The 26053-nt window shown below is 37.9% G+C and overlaps 1 protein-coding gene across 2 annotated transcripts in view; it reads left to right on the forward strand.

Annotated features, from left to right (window-relative positions):
* Positions 1 to 2519: 2519 nt before the first annotated feature.
* Positions 2520 to 26053, forward strand: part of paxbp1 (PAX3 and PAX7 binding protein 1) — a 42040-nt gene continuing 18506 nt past the window's right edge. Inside the window, exons 1-9 of one of the 2 annotated variants that reach the window (XM_048540252.2) lie at positions 2520 to 3121; positions 7615 to 7740; positions 9387 to 9563; positions 10068 to 10283; positions 11444 to 11547; positions 12203 to 12423; positions 15008 to 15194; positions 23601 to 23724; positions 24762 to 24864. In XM_048540252.2, the coding sequence (XP_048396209.2) occupies positions 2632 to 3121; positions 7615 to 7740; positions 9387 to 9563; positions 10068 to 10283; positions 11444 to 11547; positions 12203 to 12423; positions 15008 to 15194; positions 23601 to 23724; positions 24762 to 24864 (1748 nt within the window). In that variant the 5' untranslated portion in view covers positions 2520 to 2631. The remainder of the gene's footprint in view (positions 3122 to 7614; positions 7741 to 9386; positions 9564 to 10067; positions 10284 to 11443; positions 11548 to 12202; positions 12424 to 15007; positions 15195 to 23600; positions 23725 to 24761; positions 24865 to 26053) is intronic. The other variant, XM_048540254.2, reaches the window with a different exon arrangement.

Here is a 26053-nt window from a genome sequence, read left to right on the forward strand (position 1 = left end):
AAATTGTTAAGTTCCTGGGTGAGAAGGGATGAACTTGTTCACCTGCTGTATTCAGCCATCCCCTTGGTCAGTCACACCAAAGTCAATAAAGAAGTATCCCTTTCATTGTGGTACCTTGCCCCAGATCCATGCGAATTTGTGTTTTAAAAGCAACCAATTTACCCAGGTATTTTTGAGTTAACAATTTAGTTTATTCATTATTAAACACCAAAAAGGAACACAAATACAGTCAGCTTACAAATAAGAAAGATACATGGATCAGTTTCTGAGTCATTCCTGATGAGTAGATAGTTAAATGTTACATTGAACATTATCGGCAAAGTTGCTGTTCTTCATGGAGCAGTTGACTTTGAGATTCTTGGTTGGATGGTTGATTTCAATGTGTTTGTCCTGGAATCTTTCGGTAGTGGCTGCCTGGCAGCATCCAGATTGAGGAATCGCCACTTTCCTTTCTGCAGTACAGAGGTGTTCAATAGCTGTTTTCAAGCCTTTACAACACCACACTAATGCACAGACAAGGACATCAGTCTACTAACACACACAAACAAGGACTGAAGTCAGTTTTAAACCATGTATGTCCCTAAAATGGTAAAACATAAACAAGGAGATGGCCCCCTTTTAAGGATTAAGATTTTTGGGCAGGGGGACAGAGGGGGTTGGGGAGTCAGATTCTTATAATCTTGTCCTGTTTAATCTTTCTGTTTGATGTTTCCTCAAATTGGCGTTCCCTTAATCCTCCCCAGACAACCACGGAATTTACATTTACAGTCAGATTTGGCTATATCTCTTTTGTTAAAAAATTCATGCCACAATAAAATGTTCAGTGTGTCCAACAGATGTATGTGGTTAGGATTCACTGTTATGACACAAATGGTGACTCAGGGAGCGGGGGCCACACAATGACAGTGCTGATTGGGACCACTGTAACAGGCAGGGACACTGGGAAGGGAGGCACTCTGATGGACTGTGGTGGGGTAGGGGTTTGGTTGCTGTGATGGACTGCTAAGTCACTGGGGAGGGGACATAGTGATGACAGTGACTCTGGGGTAACTGAGGATTGTGGTGACTTGTGATGTGCTAGGTGGGTGCTGACTTTGGAATGCACATTATGGGTGTTGCTACTGGGTGAGGGGGCTCAGTAGTTCATTTCAGTGAGGCCTCCAATGGGTGGTGCTTTGTAGGTGCGCTGCATGTGGGAATGCTGTGATGGGCAGTGACTCTGGAGGGTGCTGTGACGAGCAGACAGTCGGAATGCACTATGACTCTGTGGGTCACTGTGGTGGTGGGCAGTGGAGACACGCTGTTACTCTCCAAGGCACTGTGACATGGAGGCAGTGAAGATGCGTTGTGATTCTGAACGGGGGTGCTGTATGGGCGGGCAGTCAAGACATTGAAACATAGAAGATAGGAGCAGGAGGAAGCCATTCAGTCATAGAACATAGAACATTAAAGCACAGTACAGGCCCTTCGGCCCTCGATGTTGTGCCAACCTGTCATACCGATCTCAAGCCCATCTAACCTACACTATTCCATGTACGTCCATATGCTTGTCCAATGACGACTTAAATGTACCTAAAGTTGGCAAATCTACGACCGTTGCAGGCAAAGCGTTCCATTCCCTTACTACTCTCTGAGTAAAGAAACTACCTCTGACATCTGTCCTATATCTTTCACCCCTCAATTTAAAGCTATGCCCCCTCGTGCTCGCCATCACCATCCTAGGAAAAATGCTCTCCCTATCCACCCTATCTAACCCTCTGATTATTTTATATCTTTCAATTAAGTCACCTCTCAACCTTCTTCTCTCTAGTGAAAACAGCCTCAAGTCCCTCAGCCTTTTCTCGTAAGACCTTCCCTCCATACCAGGCAACATCCTAGTAAATCTCCACTGCACCCTTTCCAAAGCTTCCACATTCTTCTTATAATGTGGTGACCAGAACTGTACACAATACTCCAAGTGCAGCTGCACGAGAGTTTTGTACAGCTTCGCCATAACCTCTTGGTTCCTTCAAGCCTGTTTCACCATTCTTCACGATCACGGCTGTTCGTCCCACTCAATAGGCTCATCCTGCATTCTCATCATAACCTTTGATTCCATTCACTCCCAAGTGCTATATCTAGTCATCTCTTTAATACATTCAACGTTTTGGCATCAACGACTTCCGGTGGTAATGAATTCCACAGGCTCCCCGCTCTTTGGGTGAAGAAATATCTCCTCATCTCCGTCCTAAATGGTCTACCCTGAATCCTCAGACTGTCACCCCTGGCTCTGGACACAACCACCGTCAGGATCAGAGATAATGGGAACTGCAGATGCTGGAGAATCCAAGATAATAAAATGTGAGGCTGGATGAACACAGCAGGCCCAGCAGCATCTCAGGAGCACAAAAGCTGACGTTTCGGGCCTAGACCCTTCATCAGAGAGCCCTGCATTATCCTGCCAAGACACTGGGGGGCGCTACGACGGGCGGGCGGTCGGGTTTCGCCGTGACACTGGGGGGCGCTGCGACGGGCGGGCGGTCGGTACTCGCCGCTCGAGCTCTGCGAGTCCTGCCGTGTCGGTTCGAAGGCGCCGACTTTCTTCCGAAATAAACCCTGCCCGCCACCAACCCCTTTCACCCACGAACGATCATGTTTAAGAAATCGCGGAGGAATTTCAGGCGGCGGAACGATTCGGAGGAGGAGGAGCGGGAGGACGGAGTGGGTCTGGAGAGTATACAAACAGGCCCGGCGGCCGAGGCCCCGCTCACCAACAACAGCCACGAGAAAGTCGCTGAGCCGCCGCCACCGCCGCCGATTCCTGCTCCACCTCCTCAGATCGGCGGCAGCTGTGAGGCGGGGGCTGTCCCCGTGCTGCTGGCGAGGCCGGGGATCGGGCTGCCGGGCCCCCTGGGGCCTGTCACTACCCTACCCGCCGCCCCGGCCCCGGCCCCGGCCCCGGCCCCGGCCCCTCTCAAAGCAGGGCCCTCCCTCGCTCCTCCCAAAGCCGCCTCAGGCCTTGGATTTGGTAAAGCCGGGCCATGCATGGCTACCGCCAAACTCGCCCCCAAAGACAAAAAGCGGAGCCGCGAGAAGGAAGCGCCCAAGGCCGCGCTGCTCAGCTTCCAGGATGAGGAGGAAGGTAAGGAGAGGACCCCCCGTCCGCTCCGCCCTGGCAACAAGAAGCAGAGACAGGGAAAGCCCGGCGGGGGGGGGGTGAGAGGTGAAACAGCTTAGGGAAACTGTCATAGTTACCGAAATTGTAAACTACTGCAGCCACTTACAGTAGTTAATGACTAACCTCAAACACGAACATTGCTGCGCAACCAATATTTACCTAATAAACAATTCCACTCCTTTTCCATTTCATTCCCTACCTCTTGAGATTTCGTGGGGATGCGATCCACATTTATGCTCCTCTTTTCCTCAGCCAACGCTAAAATCATTTTGTAATGTGCGCCCATTGTGTAAGAAGTTTCGAGAAACACAGCCATCTATGTGAGATAAGCCCGCACTGTCGAAGGTGCAAGTTGGAGTGGTTATCACAATTTTTTTTAGAACTCTTAAGACAACTTTCAAGCAGCTGAATGTACATTTGTTTTGTAGGATGAGTCGGGGGAAAGAAAGCTTTCAATTCATACATAACGTAAACAAAGGGTAAATCATTATTTAATTGAGCTGTAGTTTAATGCCTTCCGCACTTACGTATAAATTTGATCTTGAATATGGGTTCCAATTAATTGGAAATGTGTCAATTCATCTGACGCAGATAACGCTCGTTTGCGAAGGACTCTCGTCTTTGACAAATACGTTTTTAGTGTTGACTGCTTGGGAAGGAGATGCATGAGCAGTATAATAGGCTGATATTAAAAATTCAAATGTTTAGTTGAGAGGAAATGCAGCTATATGGATAGAAAAGCAAATGCCCCAGTTACTTAGCATTTCAGTTCAATGACCTTGTGTTAGAACTGATAGATCATGGATAGAATGTTGGGTATTAGACAGAACAATTAGGGGGAATGTGTAATGTTATGGCAACAGGTCATCACAACCCAAAAATGAATTTTATTTCACTCTGTAGATGCTAACTGACAGGCTGTGTATTTCCTATGTTTTCTGCTTTTGTTTCAGATTTCCACCGTCTGTAGTCTGTTGATTTTGTTTTGGGGTGAATACGTGTTGTGTGAATTCGGGAATTTCAACCTTCAATTTTTCTAATGACACAATGACTTACCACTGAAGTGATGTAATACATTTTTGGGAAAAATCAAAGATGGAAAATATTCATGAAATGCACGAAATGAAGGAAAAGAGGCCGAGAGTTAGTGGTTAAATATAAAGTTCACTGAAAACATGGGTGGAGGTGGATCAAGCCATAAAAACATAAAGTTGTATTCTGGTTCGAGAAATATTGGATGCATTCCCCTTAGAGTGTAATAACATATAGAGTTGAATTCCCCGAGTAACCAAGAAAAATTAATGTTATACGTCTTTTATACTGTTACAAACTGAAATCAAAAAGATGAAACATTTCTTAACAGGCAGGTAATACGCCAAACTAAAGAAATAGCTTTTCTGCATTAACTTTTGAACATTAAACAAACTCTTAATGTCATCTTGCTTCTTCACTACAACTGTTGCTCACTTTCAGAAAGTAATTGTCCCCCTTTCTGAGTTGCTAAATTAAGAAGTAAAAGCTGCAGCTTGGTTTTGATAAATTTATGTTTGCATTTCACTCTCATGAGAACCAGACTACAGATGAGCTGGCATAGTTTCAGAATTCACATTTTTACCTTGAGATAAAGGAGACTATTTAAAATATAAAATTTAGCATTCATTAAAATATTAGCAAAGAACACGAGTTAAAAAGTAATTAAATTATACAATGAAATTATACAATGCATTGGTTAGGCTGAAGTTATTGTCTGCAAGTAGGGATACTCAATTATAAAAAAGATGTGAAAACTATTATATAACCTTGGTGCGTTTATAGATGCTACAATAAGTTGCCAAAGCTGAAACTGTCCATGTGAATGCCTTGCATATATTGTAGTCTTTTAATACACTTGCATGCATTTTCCACGCAAGTAGGATAAGCATATTTTGTTTTGCACACACAGTCTCATTACCTCCTGAAGAATATACACAAATATAACATGTACAGTAGCTGAGTTTTGCGATCATATTTTAGTTTAAAACAATGCATGTGTATTTAAATCTTGCCTCCCTCATGGATGTTCAATGGTTTAGAAATGTATTTGCCACACGTATTCTATGTTATGAGATTGTTACCTGTTTTTAAACAAAAAGATTTCAAGTTTGCAACTTGCATGAAGTAATGCTAAAGATCAACATGTAGACATTAAAATATGCTACACGAACGACTGAAGCAATTTCAAATTTAACCTGTAAACTTTCTAATTTGACCTTTACATTTTAGTGTTCTTAGTTTCCAGGGTTGGAAAATAATTGCCAAGCCTATATTTTGCATTTAAAGATTGAACTTAATTCGACCATTTTTTTTAATTTTAAGTTTTGCTTGCTGCCAAATAATCCTCCTTACAAATGATTGTTGGTAGGAATATTTATGTTCTGATTTCTTGGAAAAAGTGTGCACTGTTTGGTTATTTGTACACACTTTAGTGCTGTTACAATGTTCTGAGAACATTTGACATCCAAAGATAGATTAGAGCAAAAAAAATTCATGACTATTTCAGAATAATTGCAAATTAAAGACCACCAGAAAACAAATAAAGCTTTAATATGCGAAAGAAAAATACCAGATCTGCTGACAGTCTGCGGAGAGAATTTTCTACCTTTTGAACAGACGGATCATCTTGCCTCTAGACTTTACATTTTAATTCAAGAATACAGGAAAAGTTGGGACTGTGTTTTCATGGTTTTGTTGCATTGTGTAGCTATTCCTCTTGATATTAATGTCATACACTGTTAAACTGACACATGCATCAGTGTAATCATTGCAAAACAGTTTGTTACATGCTTGAGCAGTTTACAAGCTCATAACATTATGGTGAAATGGTTCACAGTCATTAAAATTCAGAATATATTGAACGCATCTTGCATCTTTACAGAACAAGCCCATGTACGTGCTAAATACTCCATAAATTGTGTAATGTGAAGGAGGATAATTTATATCTTCGACAGTGACACTATCTGTCGTCATATTTTAATGCTTCCTAGCTCCTCAATTGAAGATTTGCTGCTTTTTTAATGTTAGCTTATTTAATCAATTTTACACCAAAATCATTGAATCCTTACACTTTACTATAGGCCTAGTTTAAACTTTGTCTTGAAGACTCCACAAATGCTTTAGTAGGTTTCTTTCTAGTTGTTCACTCAATCAGTCCCAAGTATATCTCACTCTGATGCCTTTCAGTACTCATGGTAATGCAATACAAGCTAGGTGGAAGCCCATACATTAGATAATTCTCAGTCTCTTTGCAAATTTTTGAGCACCTTGTGGCATTGCAGTCAATATTTATCAACCTATAAGATGTAGATTTTAGGTTAAATGGAATTGAACTAAAAGCTTGGGAGATTTCTTCTGCAGAGTATAATTAAAGAAGGAATTAGATCACATGTAATTGTACACTTTTAAAAATATTGGAAAGAAGGGAATGTGACTGAAATGTTGAGAATTGTCTATGTAAAAGTAGCATTGTCTCGGAATTGTAGGCATAAAGTGCATTTACTACCTCCAGCTACGTATTATTAGGCTGTCAACTGCATTGCAAACTTTGAGCTCAAGTCTTTAAGAAATTATTAAAGGGCTCAAGAACTTACAAATTATCGATATGCTATGAGATGCATATTTTTGTTTGCAAACCTTAATTTCAAATGCAGAAATATTAATTTATTGAGAAAAATGACAGTAAAAGTACTTGGTTAATGAGAACTGCAGACATGGAGGAACGCAGCAGGCCAAGCAGCATCAGAAGAACAGGAAAACTGATGTTTTGGGTTGGGACCCTTCTGCTAAAATGAAAAGGCAGCTTTCCTGTTCCTCTGATGCTGCTTGGCCTGTTGTGTTCCTCCAGCTCCACACTTTGTCATCTAGTTTTCATGGTCTCATTTCGTTTCTGCTTATTTTAAGCAGTGAAGGATTTTAGTTCATAGTTTCTGAATTATTGCTTTTGTGTTTGAACAAACAAAATTTAAATAAGTCTGTGGTTAGAATTTTTGATATAAAATAGATAGAAGTACAAGCAACAAACCAGATGCTAATACTTTATTATAATTACATAAGTGGTCAGATGAAGAACATCAAGACCAGTGTGCTGCATTCCCCACGACTTGGCAAATTGTCCGTGATGTAGCCATAATTGACTACTCGGTACTTGACTGGTGACCAATATCACAAAAGAGCAGCTTTCATGAATAAGTGAGTGGCTGTCAGTAGAAGAAAAAAGGTGATTTTGAAAGTAATTAGTGATTAGAGAATCTTTTCAAGTTTTTTTTTGTTTTATTCATTAGATTGTTAAAATTTCTTTTAAGACTTTGAAAGACTTTCAAACTTTCAAATAAATTGTTTATCAAAGGTAGAATTCCTTAGTGGAAGTTCTGTATGCCCGCCGTTTAAGTATCCATATTTATATATTTTTTTCCCTTCTACAGAAGAAGAGGTTTTTAAAGTGAAGAAATCAAATTACAGTAAAAAGATTGTAAATAAACTCAAGAAAGAGTACAAGGAGGATCTTGAAAAATCCTTGGCGAAAAGTGACCTGAACACTCAGGTTTCAAGTAAGTTACGAGCATTGCAAAGATGAACAGTTCATTTTTTTTCTTCATTCCTGCCGTAATTGGGTTGCCTTGGCACCAGCCAATTCACTTCGTATTCCACAAATACTCCTTTCGTATCTGCTGTAGACCTTGAATTGTGGAATTTTACTTCCAGGGATCTGAGTTGTCAGTAAAACAAAAAGTTCTGGGCTAAGTATGTTTGTGTATTTTCAAGCCATAGTTTCTAATAATTGTTTCTTAACCTGCACCCCAGTCTTTTATTCTTCATTAATTTCAGATCCAAAGAAATGCTGCCTATATCCTAACTCAATTCTCACAAACTATTTGCCTACCACTGCTGAGCTCACCTATGTTCCAGGAACTTCTCAAATTTAAAATTCTCATCCCTGCACTCAAATTGCTTTTTGACTTGGACTGTCTCTCATAGCATCTACTTCAGTTTTCTAATCTAAAGTAAGAGAAGAACTAATAACTGCTAACACTATTAACTTGATGTTATTGACCATAGTTGTTAAATATTCAGAATATTTTCAGAGATTTTGGATGAGATATACCTTATTTTTTTGATCAGCAGACAATCTGAAGGTAGCATGTAAGCTGAACAAGACCAGTGATCTTTGATAATACATGTGTATGTGATGGAATGCAGAATTTTGCAGATGAATTTAACATTGATATTTGTTTTTGCACCATTTCCAGAGGGATAATGTAGTTTGTAAATTAATATAAGTATGCTGCTTATACTGCATGTTGGTAATTTACCTGTTTAATGTAATGTAGGTGTGTTTGTTTAGTATGCCCTTAAAATATATATTTATCATTCACAAAATTGAGAAAATCATAATTTAGCACATGATATAGCCAGAGAGATCAAAATATAGTAGCAAACATTCTATTCATTAATTGCATTTGCAAGTCAGGGGAATAAGGTTCACTCTAGAATTGTTCACTAGTGCAGAATGCATCTTCACTTAATAACCACCATAACACTTTAATTTTAATAACAGTAATAACAAGAAATTGCTACAATATCACCTCTTTTACTGTGAAGAATAATCTACCTTTTTGATAGTTTTTGTATCTATTTGTTGTGAAAACTGAATGCATGCAGATACATAGAATAAATGTAAAGGATTGTCTCAGATAAAAGATGACATACATGAGTTAGTAGCTTCGTTTGTATGTTGTTTGTAGGAAATACCCACCGGATTAGCTACGTTTATCATGACAGTGTTGTAGCACTGATCAAAATTATTTTCTAATTGTATTTAAAAACCTTTTTAAAAACCTTTTTAAAATTGCTGATTACAACAACTAAGTCAAACTCAAATGAACTAACTCATCCTGACCAGGAGTTGCAGCGAAAACAATCATTCAGCTTGTTAAAATAAATATAAATTTGATAATTGTGACTTGTAACATCCTAGAAATTTGGTATAGCATTTTTTTTTTCATTTCACCTTGTGTATTATAAGCAGGAGAAATCCTGTTTGCCATGTCATAATATGCTAAATGTTACAGCTTGACTTCAGTTAATTTCCTGTTTGTCAAAATATAGATTTCATGTTGAATTGACAAGTATCCAATGCCCTTCAGTTTGTTTTTTCCAATTATGAACATATCTGCAGTAGCATTTTCTTTCTCAGCAGATGTCGCAGTAGATAAACCTGCTTTGGTGAAGGAACCTGTTCAAGATGATGGCCAGAGTGAGAAAGGAGAGGAGGAAATGGAGGTAGACAGTGATGAGCAGGATGAAGAAGGCAAAGCTAAAGCTGTGGGAGCATTTACCAATACTCTGTCTACACTGAATGCACTTCGACCAGGTATGAAATTTGTAAAAGATGAAAAGCTTAAATAATTTTATTTTCACCTCTAAATAACCATTTTGCAAGTTTCTGAACATAATACTATACTGGAATTTACCATAAAATATCCTAGCAGCAGTCAAAAATAAATTCCCAAAGGAACTGAGCAATAATAATTTGCTCCAATTTACTGCAAATCACTTTTCAATGCAGTGTAATAGAGCAGTTTTATTTCAAGTGTTTGAACATGGTCTAGCTATAGAAAATCTGATCAGTTTTTCTTAATTCACCAAATCAAATAGCAATTTATGTGCTGGAATGATGAAATTACCATTATGTACTCATTTACTTCTGTGACTTTTTACCATATATTAAATGCTTTAAAATTATTGGGAACTAATTAGTTGTCTGTACATATGCATTGCAAAACTTTCAGGGTATGAATAAAAATGATAATGTATATGATAACTTAAAGGGAACAATGCAGTTTCAAACATGTATTAATGCAGCTAACGCTTTCAGGAGAAATTCCAGATGCTGCTTTTATCCATGCTGCTCGCAAAAGGAGGCAGATGGCTCGCGAGCTTGGGGATTGTCCAGCTGTAGAAATTGAGACAAGTACAAACCGACTTGTACGTGAAGATGAGAATGACGCTAGTGATGATGATGATGAGAAACGCAGGATTGTGTTTTCGGTGAAAGAGAAAACGCAAAGGCAAAAGATTGCAGAAGAAATAGGTCAGTGCTTGTTCAGGACAATTATAGTATGTGGAGCATCATTTAATGTCATAGATCTTGCCCTCTATGATTAACAAACTGCTACTGATCTGTAATACACACTTGCTCATAACGTTGATCTTTCGCGCTGGAATTTGTAATAATTGGAAATTGATTTCTGTGTGCGCCAATCCATGGAGCCAGGAACCTGTGTTGAAAGGGGAAATGACTGGTTCAGGATGCAATCATATTGAAGAATTCTTGCTGGGTCGTGGAATGAGCAAACCCTAATGTTTTCTGGCAAGTTCACTGACAGTTATAGAATCATAGAGCCGTACAGCATGGAAACAGACCCTTTAGTCCAACTCTTCCGTGCCAACCTGATTTCCTAAACAAAACTCGTCCCATTTGCCTGAATTTGGCCCATATGCCACTAAACGTTTCCTATTCCATGTACCTATCCAAATGTCTTTTAAATATTATAATTGTACATACATCTACCACTTCCCCTGGCAGTTTATTTCGCAGATTAACCATACTCCTTGTAGAAAAGTTGTTTCTCCAGTCTCTCTCAAATCTTTCTCCTCTCAGCTTAAAAATTACGCCCTTTTGTTTTTAACTTGAGGGAAAAGATCTTTGCTCTTGACCTTATTATGCACCTCATGATTTTATAAACCTCTATCAGGTCACCTCTCAAACTTCTATGCTCCAGTGGAAAAAGTCTTTACCACTCAAATCCTCCAGTCCTGGTAGTATCGTTGTAAATCTTTTCTGTACCCTTTCCAATATAATAATAGTCTTCCTACAACAGGGTGACCAAAACTGTACAGTGTACTCCAGAAGTGGGCTCACCAATGTCCTTTACAATCGCAATGTGACTCGCCAATTCCAGTACTCAATGATCTGAGCAATGAAGGCAAATGTGCTAAACACCACCTTAACTACTCTGTTTACCTGTGGCGCAACTTTGTAGAAATTATACACCTGAACCCCTAGGTCTCTGTTCAACAACATTCCCCAGGGCCCTACCATTAATTGTGTAAGTTTTTAGTGATTAGAACATCAAGCAGAGCAGGAAAGGCCTCAAGTAAGAGTTTCATGATTGGGTTAACTTGACATTACTTCAATCTGACAGTGTGTGCTCTACTGATTGCCTTCTTCATTTATTTCTTTGTGAACAGGGATTGAAGGAAGTGATGATGAAGCACTGGATACAACAGAGCAGGATGAAGAATTAAAGATGTGGGAACAGGAGCAGATCAGAAAAGGAATTAGTGTCCCTCAGGTAACAATTTTCTTCCTTTTAATCTGTTAATTTATGTTGGCTAGTGGGCTGTCACTAACTTGGACATAAAATTTTGGTTTACTTCTCCACTTTTTAAAAAATTCAGTGAAATCTTTATAGAATTAAGTGTTCTGAACATGAACATCAAATTATTTCACAGACAGTTTTAATATCCTTGCATTTAAATGTTCATTCTTTATTTCATTTTGATGCCAGCTAATTCAAGCAGCAAGCATATTTACTACTTAGAAAACAATCACTGAGCAGGGAGCAATTAGTGTAATTTTGCTTTAATTTTTGTTTGAAATTTTAGTTGTTTCCCGAATTATGATGTGTTTTAAAACACATCTCACAAATTAGTATTTTATTCAAAACAAATGCAGAATACTTGGAAAGGGAATTATTCAATTTTTAAAAATGTGCATATGTGTGAAGCACAGTAAAGAGATGGAAGTTACAATAGCTAATTTCCTTTTGCTGTTTTGTTGCTGTCTGAAAACCTTGGCGTAAAGGTATTGATATTGGGACCGGTATTGTATGTATTCAGTTGTATTGTGTGAGACAGAGAGAGAGAGATATATGAAAGTTATGTTGCGATGCTACTGATTTTTATTGTATTTAGTATATTTAGTCGTACTGTATTTTTTTAATACAGGTGCAAAGCAGCCATCCAACTGATTCGGCTAATGTTTACTACCAGAACAGTTACCAGGCTATGCCATATGGTTCTTCCTACAACCTTCCTTACACGTTTAGCACCTATGGAACAACAGAATCTAAACCAATCAAGACAGATAATGCTATTGCTTTCAAACCTTCCATTAATGAGATGCCTCCTGTTACTATTGATTTGGTAAAGAAACGCCTTAAAGACAGGTAGGGCAGACCAGCTCTCTCAAACAGGCTTCTGAGACCTGTGCTGTAGCTTTCTATCCTTCAGGCACAAAATAGCCTGCTGAAGAAGTGACAGAATTATGTCGTGGGACATTCACTAAGCAGCACATATTCTACATAAGAAGACATCAGCCAGTATTCGATGTTGTCTTGGAACACGACATCAGTTATGACTGTGTGACTGCAGTCTTTTATATTTTAAGAATGCAATATCATATTTGCACTTCTGAAACTGTTCCCAGTAACTTAAAGAATTGGATCTTAGAGAGTCTTGTGCAAGTTTGACATAAGGCAAGATTTAAGAAAATATATTAAATGTTTCTGCTGTAAAGTGAAAGTTTATTTGATCAACTGTTGAATCAATCGCAACATTTTAGCATAGTAAGAACAAGTTTATTTCAAAGACACTTACTTTGCTCAGTTAACTTGAATTATAAAGTCCATTCACATCTATCCATGAAGTCTAAGGAAGGGAAAATCTAAGCATTTACAATAGAGGTAATTTGTACATAAATATTTTGGTTCTTTGGAGCTGCAAGTCTTACAATATATTTCTGGGTGTGAGAATGGAGGATATTTGCATTGGCAGTAATGAAGAATGTCTTAAGCTGCAATCAGTGACAGTTTGGCTACACACAATTGTTGTTAAATGTTTTGGCTTGCTATTTTGACCTACTTGAGGTTTTCCAACCTTAACTTTATTTCAAAGCTCTCAATTTTATGTTAAATGAGCAAAGGAAAGTATATTCTTGAGAAAGTAAAGGATCATCTAGTTTCTGAGGTAATCTTAAAACCAATCTGGTCATTTATTAGGTAGTTACTTTCTCCATTGATGTTAGTTAAACACATGAATACTGGAGTATCCAAGATAGCAAAGTGTGGGGCTGGATGAACACAGCACGCCAAGCAGCATCTTAGGAGCACAAAAGCTGACGTTTTGGGCCTAGACCCTTCATCAGAAAAGGGGGATGGGGAGAGGATTCTGAAATAAATAGGGACAGAGGGGGAGGCGATACTGGAGTAGTTGTTTTTCTCTTCAGTCTATCAGGCTGTATTCCATTCAATGATCAATTCAGTTTTTACTGTAATTTGCTCAAAACTACTATTTCTGGCATTTTTCCCCCTTGCGGTCAGTCGATCTAGGAATAATTTGAGTCTATTTCTACCACTGAATCAAAAAGTATAGTACAATATAGAAAGCCAAGAGAGAAGCAAATTGTACTTGTAAAAGGATTAAACTTATAATTAGTTTTGTTCAAAACAAAAATCAAAAGGCCGAGTATGATGGAATGCAAGGTCAGTTATTCTGTTATTTCTCATTGCTGTAGAGTGGTTTCTGTCTCTTGTTCTCCTCTGACTTGACACTGCAATAGTGTTGGATCAAATTTTAATGTCTCTGATGCATTAGATTTTGTGAGCTCTTTATAAATTAAACCAGACGTTTATTTCCATTTTATTTCAGGGTAGAAAATATTTGGCTTTCAAAGTCAAACATTCAAAATTTACCAACAGAACTCTCCTTCTGTAAGCGTGTATGCTGCGCTAGAGACATCTTGCAATGAGGTTGCTGACTTGCTCGCCGAGCTGATTTGTTTTCGTTCAGACGTCTTGTCACCATGCTAGATAACATCACTAGTGTGGCCTCCGATGAAGCAATGTTATTCTACTCTGCTTGGAATATATACTTTCTGGTTCTGTGTGGGTTTGTATATGGGGTCCAATTCTCTATGTTTGCTGATTGCATTATGGGTCGAGAACCATGTCTCTTGGAATTCCCATGCATGCATAAGCTTGGCTTGGGCTACTATGGTTATGTTATCCCAGATAAACTGATGGCCTTGACAATGAAGACCATCGGTTTAACTGGGACAATGTAACCATAGTAGCCCAAGCCAAACGTAGACATGCATGGGAATTTCTAGAGACGTGGCTCTCAACCTGTGATGCAATCGGCAAACATGTAGAATTGGACACCATATCCAGCTCATATAGAACAAAACCAGGAAGTATAAATTCCAAGCGGAGTAGAACAACATCACTTCATTGGAGGCCTCACCGACGACATTACCTAGCACGGTGTTGAAATGTCTGAACGGAAACAAACCAGCTCAGCGAACAATTCAGCAACCTCACCCACAACCCGAGCTACAAATCTTTGCGAAAACCTTAAGCATCTTGCAATAATGCTCTTGTTTGCTGGCTACAAATTGACTTTCAGGTAATAGTCTGAACCCAGTGGTGCAGTAATACTGTAGCTTTAGAGTTCAGTTTATTAATTGTACATCGTTTGTTGTACTACAGAAACTTCTTTGCTCCTGTAGAATTTTTTGATGGTGAGAATATATTTAACCCTAATGAGACCAAGTTCAACAGTATGCAGATGCTTAGGATGGATCCTTAGCGGGACTATTAGATTATTCGCATTGCTGTAACACCTAATGTCTGTCATATGACTTGGATAAGGAATAGATTTAATGCTTCAATTTTGATTGGTAACTGTAATATTCCTATTTAGCCCTTTAGATCAATGGTCAAAATAATTTTCATGGATTGCTGTTGTTGTTAGGTTGGATTCAATGAAAGATGTGCACAAAACAAATCAACAACGGCTTGATAAACTTAACGAAGATCTGGAAAACTCATCTAAGACGATAGAACGACTTGAAGGCATCACAGATGATAGCGGACGGTATAGATTTTTTCAAGAAATGCGAGGGTATGTCCGAGACTTGCTTGAGTGTTTCAATGAAAAGGTAAGTTGAAGTAATTGTTTATGGATTTCCTGCTTGTAAGTAAACCAAAAATTTCATTCCATGTATTAAGGGTCCTCACCACAAATGCCACTACATCAATGAAGTAAATTGACCATAATCCATGCATGCAACCTCTTGTACCAGGTACTTTACATTCCAGCTACCCTCTACCAGATTCCTTTCAAATATTGTGAATACTGCGCCTTAAAATATAAATGGTAGAGAAAGTTAAGTGGGCAACTGATGGCTGTAGTTAAATTATTTAAAGCAAGAGGCGAAATTAATGGAACAATAAAAATAATTCTCTATATTAGAAAATAAGTTTGTAATCTCCACTTAGTACATCACCATGTTTTGTGGAAGTGCCCAGCTGCCATCGGTTCATAACTAATTCGGGAAGAGCAAATGTTTTGCATTTGCTAAAGCCTAATTAGCTATCCAGGTAACAACTAAATATAGCTGTTTATGTTTATTTGGGATTTTTAATATTATTCTCTATTTCTTAAGAGAACAGTTACTGAACGGTATTTCAGTAGACTTCCACTCAAGATATTCCATATATTTGGTGAAGTGAAGTGGCGCAGTTCAACGTATCGGGAAGGAAGTTTGTTTAACATAGGTACAACCTGGTGTGGTATATTTGAATTGGTTGTTCCAAGTTAATGGTTTGTTCAAAACACCAAAGAGACACATTTCCCAAAAGAAAATGACTACCCTCAGGTTTGATAGACTTGGACTTGTGTCTGCAATCCCTTAGGTATTCTTATTGTGGTGAATGCTTCCCAAGTAGCACAATCACTTTCAAAAACAAAAATAATTTTGCCATTAGGCTCCACTCGTGGTTCCCAGTAAATTTAGTGCAGACAGAAGAGAGTTGAAAATAAAAATAGAAAATAGCCACCCTCGCGAAATAAAAGAACACTGACAAATTTGGAAATAGACTCATTATGTTAGACAGCAAACTCATTCCTGAGCAACAAAGTAAGTATACTCAGTTATGCTTTTACCTTTACGAGATCTTCAGCCAATTCCTTGGGAAAATATGATATTAAAGAAGGAAACATGATAAATGCTTAATATGCTAACATTTTTTTTCTAACCAGGAACTTTCCAGCATTAATAATTTTTATAGAACTGCAGGCCATTTTGTATTTTAATAACCATTCACTAGCTGTTGCAGTGGATGTCGCAAAATTGTTTGATTCTGAACATCCTGTGCTGTTGAGATGAGTTTACAGTACTCCATCGCACATTGAAGGGAATCTGGATAAGTTAAACTGAAATTAACTCTGCTCTTAAAGTGTCAGTTGTACTGTGAGTTTGAGGATATTTTGGGTTAGAATGGGACTAGTTTAGTTTGACAACTGTAGGCGTGGATAGTTGGACCGACGATTCTGTTTCATGCTGTATGACTATAAATCATTTGCACAGCTTTTATATAGGGACTTTTCTCATTTCCAGGATCCTGTTTATTTGTGAATACATTGACAATTTGCCTGAAACCAAAACTTGTGTGAATTTTATGTGGCTGTTTTTTATTTTTGTATTTTTTTTTTGAATTTTCATCACTTAAAAGCTCATGAGGTAACAAATTTCCTTCTGGCATTGAAAACTTGTCACCTGTCAGATAAACGAATACAGAATACTTTTTGTAGTACGTAGTGGTGAGAACTCTCAATACATTTGTTGAAGGAAATGAATTGTGAAATGTGATGTAAATGGAATAGCAATAAAGCAGCCAAAATGTAACACTCCTCTTCCTGCTCATCCAGAAATGTTTCATTTGTACCTGGCTCTGCTGAGCTTCAAAAGCTTGAATGCAAAGTGGCAGCTTAAGCTTTGTTAGAACTTTACCCTCCTCTTTGCAACTTCCTTGGTTTGAGTTTTGTTTGCAACTTTCTAGATGATTAGTCAAGAATATGTGTTGAAGGTGTCCCTTGAAATAAAGGAACTTCTGTCTTTGGTGGCATGACAGGTTCCAAATCTGAAATCTGGTAACTAGCTCCAGTATAAAATCATTTTGAATTTAAGTACAGTAGGTTAACCCTTCATTATATGGAGTTAATGACAGCTGTTTGGTCTAATCAAGCTTGTTGTTTGAACCAACCCTCCTTCCTGCCCTGTTTCTCAGCATATTTCTGCTTTTGATCTCCAGGAATATCTTGTCTTTTTTATCCTAGGCTGTTCCTCTCTTTATTTTTCCCCCCACAATTGATACTCAATTCAGACAGGTGTTCAACTTCTCTTGACACATTCTCACACTCCATTCCAATCTCAAACCTTAGGTCATCTTTCTGTGAAAAAACACAATCCCAATTTTCTTCAATAATTGACTAAGAAAATAAAAAATACATTGTAGTTCCCTTTAATTTATGTGTAAACATTGTGAAGCAAAACTGCCTAATTGTGATTAGGTAGAAGCCAACCATTGGAGAATAAGCTCCTAACTCAATGTGCTGATTTCTTGGCATGCTTTAAGATTATTAGAACTTGCATAGTATTCCTGATGCAGTATTAAGAATTAAACCCAAAGCACATTAAGGAAACTTTAGTCTGGTTAAGCACTTCCCTTGGTGAATTCCACATACAAAGTCTTGAACGCACATCTAGGCTGATGCTTTAATGTGGTCATCTTCCATCTTGTTACACAGCGATTTGCACTGTGGTGGTTAACGCTGCATTAAGTAGTGCCTGGTGTGGCTCAGGAGCTGCATTCTGGCATGGCAGTCTGATACACTTGCGAAGAGAGAGACGGTAGGCTGTGAAGATGCACAGTTTGTGGCCTGTTTTGTCTTGGTTATTTTTCCATCCAGCTGAACTTTTAGTTTTTGCTTGCATTTCCTAATGGCCTTTCAAACAGCCATAATGTTTGTTTGCCTGATGCACTGCATTCCATTGATTTGTTGAGCAAAAATTCTAAGCTCCAAGCACCCACTGAAGCAAATAGTCGTAGTGGGTTTGCAATTTAGTATTTGGGGACTGCCCAACATGAGGTGAGGAGAAGCTGATCAGCGGGGCTTGGTTTCTCCAAACATGAAAGACAGCCTGTAGCACCATTCTCTACTCCAATCGAATTTGAGTGACACTCAACAGCTATCTCTGTTTTATATACCTCTCTCTATCTTGAGTGTCTCTCCAGGTGCATAGTTTATGTTAAGAAAAATTTATGGGTTACTTAAATGCCTCTCTCTCAATGGATTATTATAATGTAAAACTGTTGACCTACATTTGTAAAATCTTAAGATGATGAAGTTGTTGACTTGCTTGTCGAGCTGGCGTGAACTTGTTCAGATGTTTTGTTCCTAACTGACATCATCTGTGGAGCCTCCGATGAAACGTTTAGTTTATGGGCCCAATTCTGTGCGTTCGTTGATTGCATCATGGGCGGAGAATCATGTCTCTAGGAATTCCCGTGCATGTCTGTGTTTGGCTTGGGCTACTATGGTTAGCTTGTCCCAGTTGAACTGATGGCGTTATTGAGTGTTCCGACATTATGGAGAGTTCATCGTGCCATTTTGCTGCTAGTTGATGTACGTGTATTCTAGTTTCCTTCTTGTCTGTCTGATGTGGTGTTTGTGGCAAATGTTGCAATGTATTTTGTAAACCACATTGCTTCTACATATTGTGGGAATGAGGTCTTTAATCCTTGTAAGTGTTTGTCGTAGAGCGGCTGTGGGCTTGTAAGCCACCATGATTCCTAGTGGCCTCAGGAGTCTTGTCAGTTCCGATATGTTCTTGATGTATGGAAGTGTGGCCAGTGTGTTGGGGAACACTGTGTCCTCCTGTTGTTGTCTGTTTAGTAGGCATCTGCGGATGAAATTGCAGGGATACCTGTTCATAGCAAGAATTTTATATATGTGCTCTTCCTCTTTCCTGTGTATTCCTGGGGTGTTGCAGTGTGTCCTAGCCCATTTAAATAGTGCCCTAATGCGGCTTTGTTTGTGGACATTGGGGTGGTTGCTGTGGAAGTTGAGGATTTTATCAGTGAGCATTGCTTTTCTGTATACTGAGGTTTTGAACTCCCTGTTGGTCATGCGCTCAACTTTAATGTCCAGAAATGGGAGTTGATTGTTGTTTTCTTCTTCCCTTGTGAATTTAATCCCTCCAATAATGCTCTTGATGAGGTGGTGGATCGTTTTTAATTTGTTGCGTTCAATATTGACAAATGTGTTTTCTATGTACTGGATCCACAGTTTAGGTTGATGGCGGGGGAGGGTTGTGTATTCTGGATCAAAACTGGAAAAGATAGCACTTACCATAACGGACCAAACAGTATAAATTCCAAGCGGAGTAGAATGATGCCACTTCTTAGAAGGTTCCACTGATAATGTCACCTGGCATGGTTACGAAATGTCTGGATGAGAACAAGCCAGCTTGGCGTGCAAGTCAACAATCTCACCCACAACTTGAGCTACAGATCTTTGCCAAACTTTGACAACATAAGGTGGTATCTTGAAGCTCCGCAAGGTAGTCCTGCAATCTTGCCTTAGCGTTTTCGCTGCCACCACCACGTGTGCACCCCCCCCCCCCGAAGCAAAGGAATACCAATGCATATTTGGAGAACCCAGGATATTAAGAAGATAACACATTCAATTGATTGTGCACACCTATTCTGAGGTCTGATTTATTTATCACTGGATAAGAATGTACTATTAATCTTGAAAAATGAGTTACTAAAAATGCAGCACTATCTTTGGAAGAAAAATAACAAGCTATTAATTAGAGGCTTAAGTGTCCACGATGTAGAATATAAACTAATGATCAAACTGTGATAACTGAACTAGATTTCTATGTTTTAGAAAATGACTTCCCCTAATCTTCATTTATAGCAGGAAGAAACAAAACTTGGTAAACTTAAACAGACGGGTGACATGAATGGCAATTTGTTTGGCTAAGGATGCAAAATAATTAATAGGATTCTGAATGGCTGCCCTTCACTTCATTAAAACAAGAAGAACTGCCATGTCCTCGTGATTCTGATTTTTGCCATAAAAGTTTGGACTTTCCTCCATTGTGGCCATTTTTATGTATCACTAAAGTAATAAATGTTACATAAAACAATAATAATAGCATCAATTGACTATGCATTTACTGAAGATAACATTTCTTAAAGTGGTGTTTATGTTCATATCATAAATTAAAGCTGTGGATTGAAATATAAAGATCACCCTGATGTAAGTGGTGATGTGGAGATGCCGGTGTTCAACTAAGGTCAGAAGTCGCATGATACCTGAAATCACCACGCTTTTGGAGTGCTGATCCTTCATCAGGTGAACTTCACCTGACGAAGGAGCAGTGCCTTGAAAGCATGTGATTTCTAATGAATCTGTTTGACTATAGCCTGGTGTCATTTGACTTCTGACCCTGACAGAAGTGAGCATGCTTCAAAGCAATTCATTGCCTAAGGGTGTTAGGTAAGTTTTTTTTGTTTTCATGGTCTATTCAGATTACAAGTAGTGGCAATCACAAAAATTAAAGCTAATTAATACTGTTGAGAGATTCTATAACTAGAGATGTATTGAAAAACATAATTTGATAGATAACATTTCTCCCTATTTATTCAATAGCATTGGCAAATATAAGTTACTATTGACCTATCAAGAAGTTTAAAGGAGGGTGAGAAAGAAGAAATTAAAGTTGATTTGAGGGATTTTTGCAAGTTCATTCTTTCTTTCTGAAGTTCAGTACAGTTTATTATTTGGGCATCACAGTTTTGTTCCTGTTCCTGCCCCATGCTTTCTTGTGTGAAACAAAATTTAAATTCTTCCCCTGTTCGTGTTTAAAAAGCTTGCAAGGATAATTGTAGTATGCACCCATTGACCAGAAAGAATCTATGCTACCCACAATAAAGTAGCCTGGAAACATGTATTCTCGTTTTTCATGAGAGCAAAAAAATGGTGACATCACTTTCTATCTTTTGCCTTCAACAAAATTTGGTTTGGCTGAGGACCGGGTGAAGTTGTAGTTTAACCTAAGTATATTTAATTTTGAGGGAGCCCTGAGGGCCTCGGCTTCAATACCGCCTTGGCTCAAAAGGTACTTGAAGCTGAAGCCATGAGGGTTCCCCCAAAATTGACTCCAGGGGTACATTTTGATAGTTTACCTGCGCCTTTACTTTGATAAAAAAATACTTTTTATGAAGAAAAGGAATTTTAAACTTTTTTTTGTAAAATACAATGCATCATTTTTTTGGATGTTATTCTTCCTCCCTTTGAGGTCATTACTTGTTATGCTGTCACATTCTGTAAATCTCCGTCATGCTGCTGTGTACTTTATTTCATTGCCAATATTTTGCTTTGTCAAAAACTAAACCGATGATCTAGTAAACTTGGCAGTATTGAATGGTGTTAGTTTTAAAAGCTGTCCTGTGGCGAGAAAAATTACTTTTTCTTTCCAGAATTTCTCAAGCAATGCAATAGTATTTTTCTGTAATCTAAAGATTGTTTACATTTAGTTCATATCTTTGCTAAGACACGGGGAGCTATATTTCAAAGCGCTGTCCAAAACTGGAGCACTCAGATGAATGTATTTCATGTCCTTTGTTATTTTTAAGGTCATATACTATAGGATGAGTTGCATGCATCACTCAAAACATGTTGCATAATTGACTGAATTTGGACGAGTGTACAATGTTGTAATGAAGTTTCACGAAATGATGCTTCATTTGAAGTGCATGAGCATCTTTCCTGTATGCTGTATTTGGATATGAAATATTTAGGCCCTAACATTAAAATTCATGTCTAAATCAAATGTTTTAAAAGACTGCATTTTTTAATAATATCAAATAAATGTAATATTGAATTATCAAAACCTTCTTGGGTGAGTGAAATTACACATTTTGTTGCAAAGTATAGGCAGTAATCACAGAAGGGGACATCAAGCCATGAATTGAACAGTTGAAAGCTTAACCGCATTGTTGTTTTACGCTCTACCAAGCAGTCTATCTGCTGTTAGTAATCTGTATTAATTTGTTCATTTTGGCCAAATCAGCTGGTAGTGCAGTCAGGATAATTAGGAAATTCGTGAAGATATTTGTTTTAAATGACAATATAAATAGGAGCTGTAAGGTTTAAGAAACCTTTAATAGCTGTAGGACATTTATATATTTGATTGGAATATATTTTGTTGTGATAAGTGAGTGGGATAAATTCATGGCAGGTTTCAAATTTTTAGTTACTAATCTTTGTCTTGTGAGATTTTACTCCGTTTAAAACATATAAGTTTATAAAGAATATTAAATAGTGCAAAACATCTGAAATACTGGAAATACTGAGGAAGCCTATCAGCATTTGAACAGTGGAGAAAGTGGATTAGTGCTTTAGATTAGCACTTTATTGATCAGTACAATTGTAAACATAAACTTAGTGCTACAGTAACCATTTGGTAGGCCATAGTTTAAGACAAGGTTTGTGAAATTTCCCCATACAGACAGTATTCATAGGAAAAAACTTTATTTTTGATTCAAAATGGTGAAAAGTGCAGAATTCTACTGAATAAACTGAGTTACTATGAAATAATTGTCGATTAACATGTTTTCTGTGTTTGTACTGCTCAGAGGACCTGCATCGGAAGCACTTGTTTCTTTGAAAAAGGACTAATCAACACTGCATCTATAAAATACAGAACTATGAAAGCTTATTTGTTTCTTTTGTCACCAGCTATTATGGCTGTGGAGTTTGCAAGTCTTATTTTCAAATAACCAGAAACAAGCATTGATTTTTAAAATAAGTTGAACTTAATGTTGAAGTTCTGCGTAACCCACTTAGGCTAACTTATTCTATCGTCTGTTTCATAAACTCTCTGATTTTCCAAATGATCAGTGTTAACCTAAAACATTAGAGTTCTGTGCAACAGCCTAACTTGGAAGACTTCCTAAATTGCTTTCCATTTAAGGAAGTTTCTGTTACAATACTTGTTTTTACTTTGCAAATTATTTTATACGTTACAACAATACAGAAAATACGCTTGGTTTAAACGATAGAATCAGGGATATGACTGGTATTGTGAATAGGTTTGAGTTTCGTGATTGACAGACAACATCAAGAAGAGAAGGTTGGCTTTATTTTGTACAGTTTTTTGTTTTGACTTGCATTCATTTTCTGCTTTTATCCACTGGCTTTTTTGTATGTGTGAAAGTTATTGGTGAAAAAATTTGAATAACCATTTTTGCCTATTTACTGTGGTTTCCAGTTACACAATAAGTATATCGCTCTGCCATTAAGTTCCCAGACGCATTCGGCAAAATGTGGAGCTCTCAATTTTTTTTTCATAATGACAGCAGATTCTTATCACTTTGGCCGCTTTAATTGAAGATTTGCAAAGTCTAGCTTGAGTTTAAAATTGTTCCCGTGGTATAACTAGCACACACCAGGGTCTAGGTATTACGTAGTATGTTATATTTTTCAGGTACCCTTGGTTAATGAGCTTGAATCTGCCATGCACCAGCTGCTGAAACAGCGGGCTGCCCGGTTTGTCCAGAGACGGCAAGATGATATTAAAGATGAATCATCGGAATATTCAAGCCATTCAAGTCAGTCCATCTTGAAGGTTTTTATTTTTCATTGAACAGCCTCGTTTGTTGTAATACGTTAGATAAATAAAAAAAAGCTTATTAATCCAGCAGACAAGAGTAGATTAAGATTACAGAGGGATAGTTTGATACTTTTTTTTAAGAAAATGTATTTAGCATAGATAGAATAGATGCAGCAAAATACCTTATTTTCAGGATGTAACAATTTCAAATTATATGGGGAATTGTTGATTGGATACTTGTACTATAACATTATAGGTAACTTTGACCCCTGCTTTTGGATTAGAAGCATAAATTTAAAAGCAGTTTATTTAGCTAAGAGAGGATTAAATTAATTAAACTTTGTTGCTTAATTTTTTTTGCAATGAAGGTTCATTTCATCCATCAATTCCCTGTTTTATCAGGTTATGATTTGAATATAAAGAAATTAAAGGAGTGTAATGGCTTTCTAAGACTTGCATGAACAGCTAATTTACTGGCGGATTTCTTTTGGCACTGACACATCACAATACAGAAAATCCTTCTCCTTGCTTATTTAATACAATTTTTGTTTACACTTCAGTGTGAATGTTTAAATCTGTTGATTGGCAGTTCAGCTGAGAGGAATAGATTGTTCTATGTTCCAAGTTTTTCAAGTGTTGTGAAGCTATTCTCTCAACAATGCTTTCTTATAAGAGCTCCTTGCTTATTTCATAGCCCTTTCTAATTTGAACTCGAAAGATACATACATTAAGTGGTAATGTTGCACCATTGCCTGTGAGATTGTGCGTTTCCGTGAATTAAATTGTTTTAATTTAACCACAAATGCACATTTTAAAAATATGAAGCTTTACTCTTTCTTCCTCCTTCTTACCTGTAACTAATTAAGCTTCAATGGTAATTGTATTAGTTCTTACTCAACCTGAATCCATTTACAAACACCTAATGGTATGGGTTTCACTTGGCTTAAGTTTTATGTTCACTGAAGATTGAGCTTAATGCTACTTGAAACGGTTTTAAGAAAGCTGTTAGTAATTTTGTCCACTTTATGTTTGCAGGCAAAACCGTTGTGACACCAAGTCTGGATTCATTTGGTCGCGATCGTGCTCTGTATCAAGAAAATGCCAAACAGCGAAGGATTGCAGAGAGAGAGGCTCGTCGGTATGATTGCACATTTAAAGTTAACCATTCTGCAATTTTGAAACTGAGCTTGTTTGATATCCAGTGTGGGAGGAGCTAAAATTCCACCAACTAAACATTTGTAAAATCAGTGCATGTGTGTTGGACGTTCAGCTAGTGACAGTTCATGTTAAGGACTTAGATGAAGACACTGACTGTCGGTACATTTTGCTGCTGATGTCGGGATGAGTAGGGAAGCAAGTTGAGTAGAATAGGAGTAAAGTGGAGAGGCAGCAGCCTCACTTGTGTTCAAATCCTGCCACGGCAGATGGTGGAATTTGAATTCAATACATATCTGCAATTAAGAGTCTAATGATAACCATGAATCCATTGCTGGTTGTTTTGGAAAACCAGTATTGTTCACTAATGTCCTTTAGGGAAGGAAACTGCCATCCTTACCCAGTCTGGCTTATGTATGACTCCAGATCTACAGCAATGTGGTTGATTCATAACTGCGCTCTGGACAATAATGGTTGGGCAATAAATGCTGGTCTAGCCAGCGATGCCCTCGTCCCCTGAATGAATTAAAAATACTCTCCAGAGTGAGCAAAAAGTTGACAGATAGAAATGATGTGCAAAAATGTAAGGTTGCCCACTTTGATGGGAAGAACAACAGAATATTATTTAAATGAGAGAATTCTGCAGTACAGTGGGTCTAAAGTGTCATGGTTTTCATAAAATCAACAGGTTGTAGTTGTAAATAAGACAACTAAAGTGCTAACCTTAATCGCAAGGGAAGTGATGTATATAAATGGGGAAAGTCTGCTACAGCTATGCAGGGAATTGATGTGTTGGTCGACTAACATGGACAATTTTGATCACCTTCCTGAAGAAGGAATATTATTGCATTGGAAATAGTTCAGAAAAGGACACTACGCTTATTTCTGAAATGAAGAAGGTCTCTTAAGAGGAAGTGTTGAGCAGTTTGGGCATGTACTCAACAGATTTTAGAAGAATAAGGGGCAGTCTCATTGAAACACAAGATTCTGAGGGTAAATGCTGAGTATGTTTTTCTTCAGGAGGAATCTAGAACTTAAGAGAACGTCTTTCAAATAAGTGATTTCCCAATTAACACAGAAATGAGAAGGAATTCCTTCTGTTTAGTATTTGTAATTCTCATTTCCATTGAGCAGTGGCGGCAGAGCCACTGATTATATTCAAGGTGGAGTTA

Source organism: Stegostoma tigrinum, chromosome 12 (assembly GCF_030684315.1).
Source record: "Stegostoma tigrinum isolate sSteTig4 chromosome 12, sSteTig4.hap1, whole genome shotgun sequence".
Taxonomy (NCBI): Eukaryota; Metazoa; Chordata; class Chondrichthyes; order Orectolobiformes; family Stegostomatidae; genus Stegostoma; species Stegostoma tigrinum.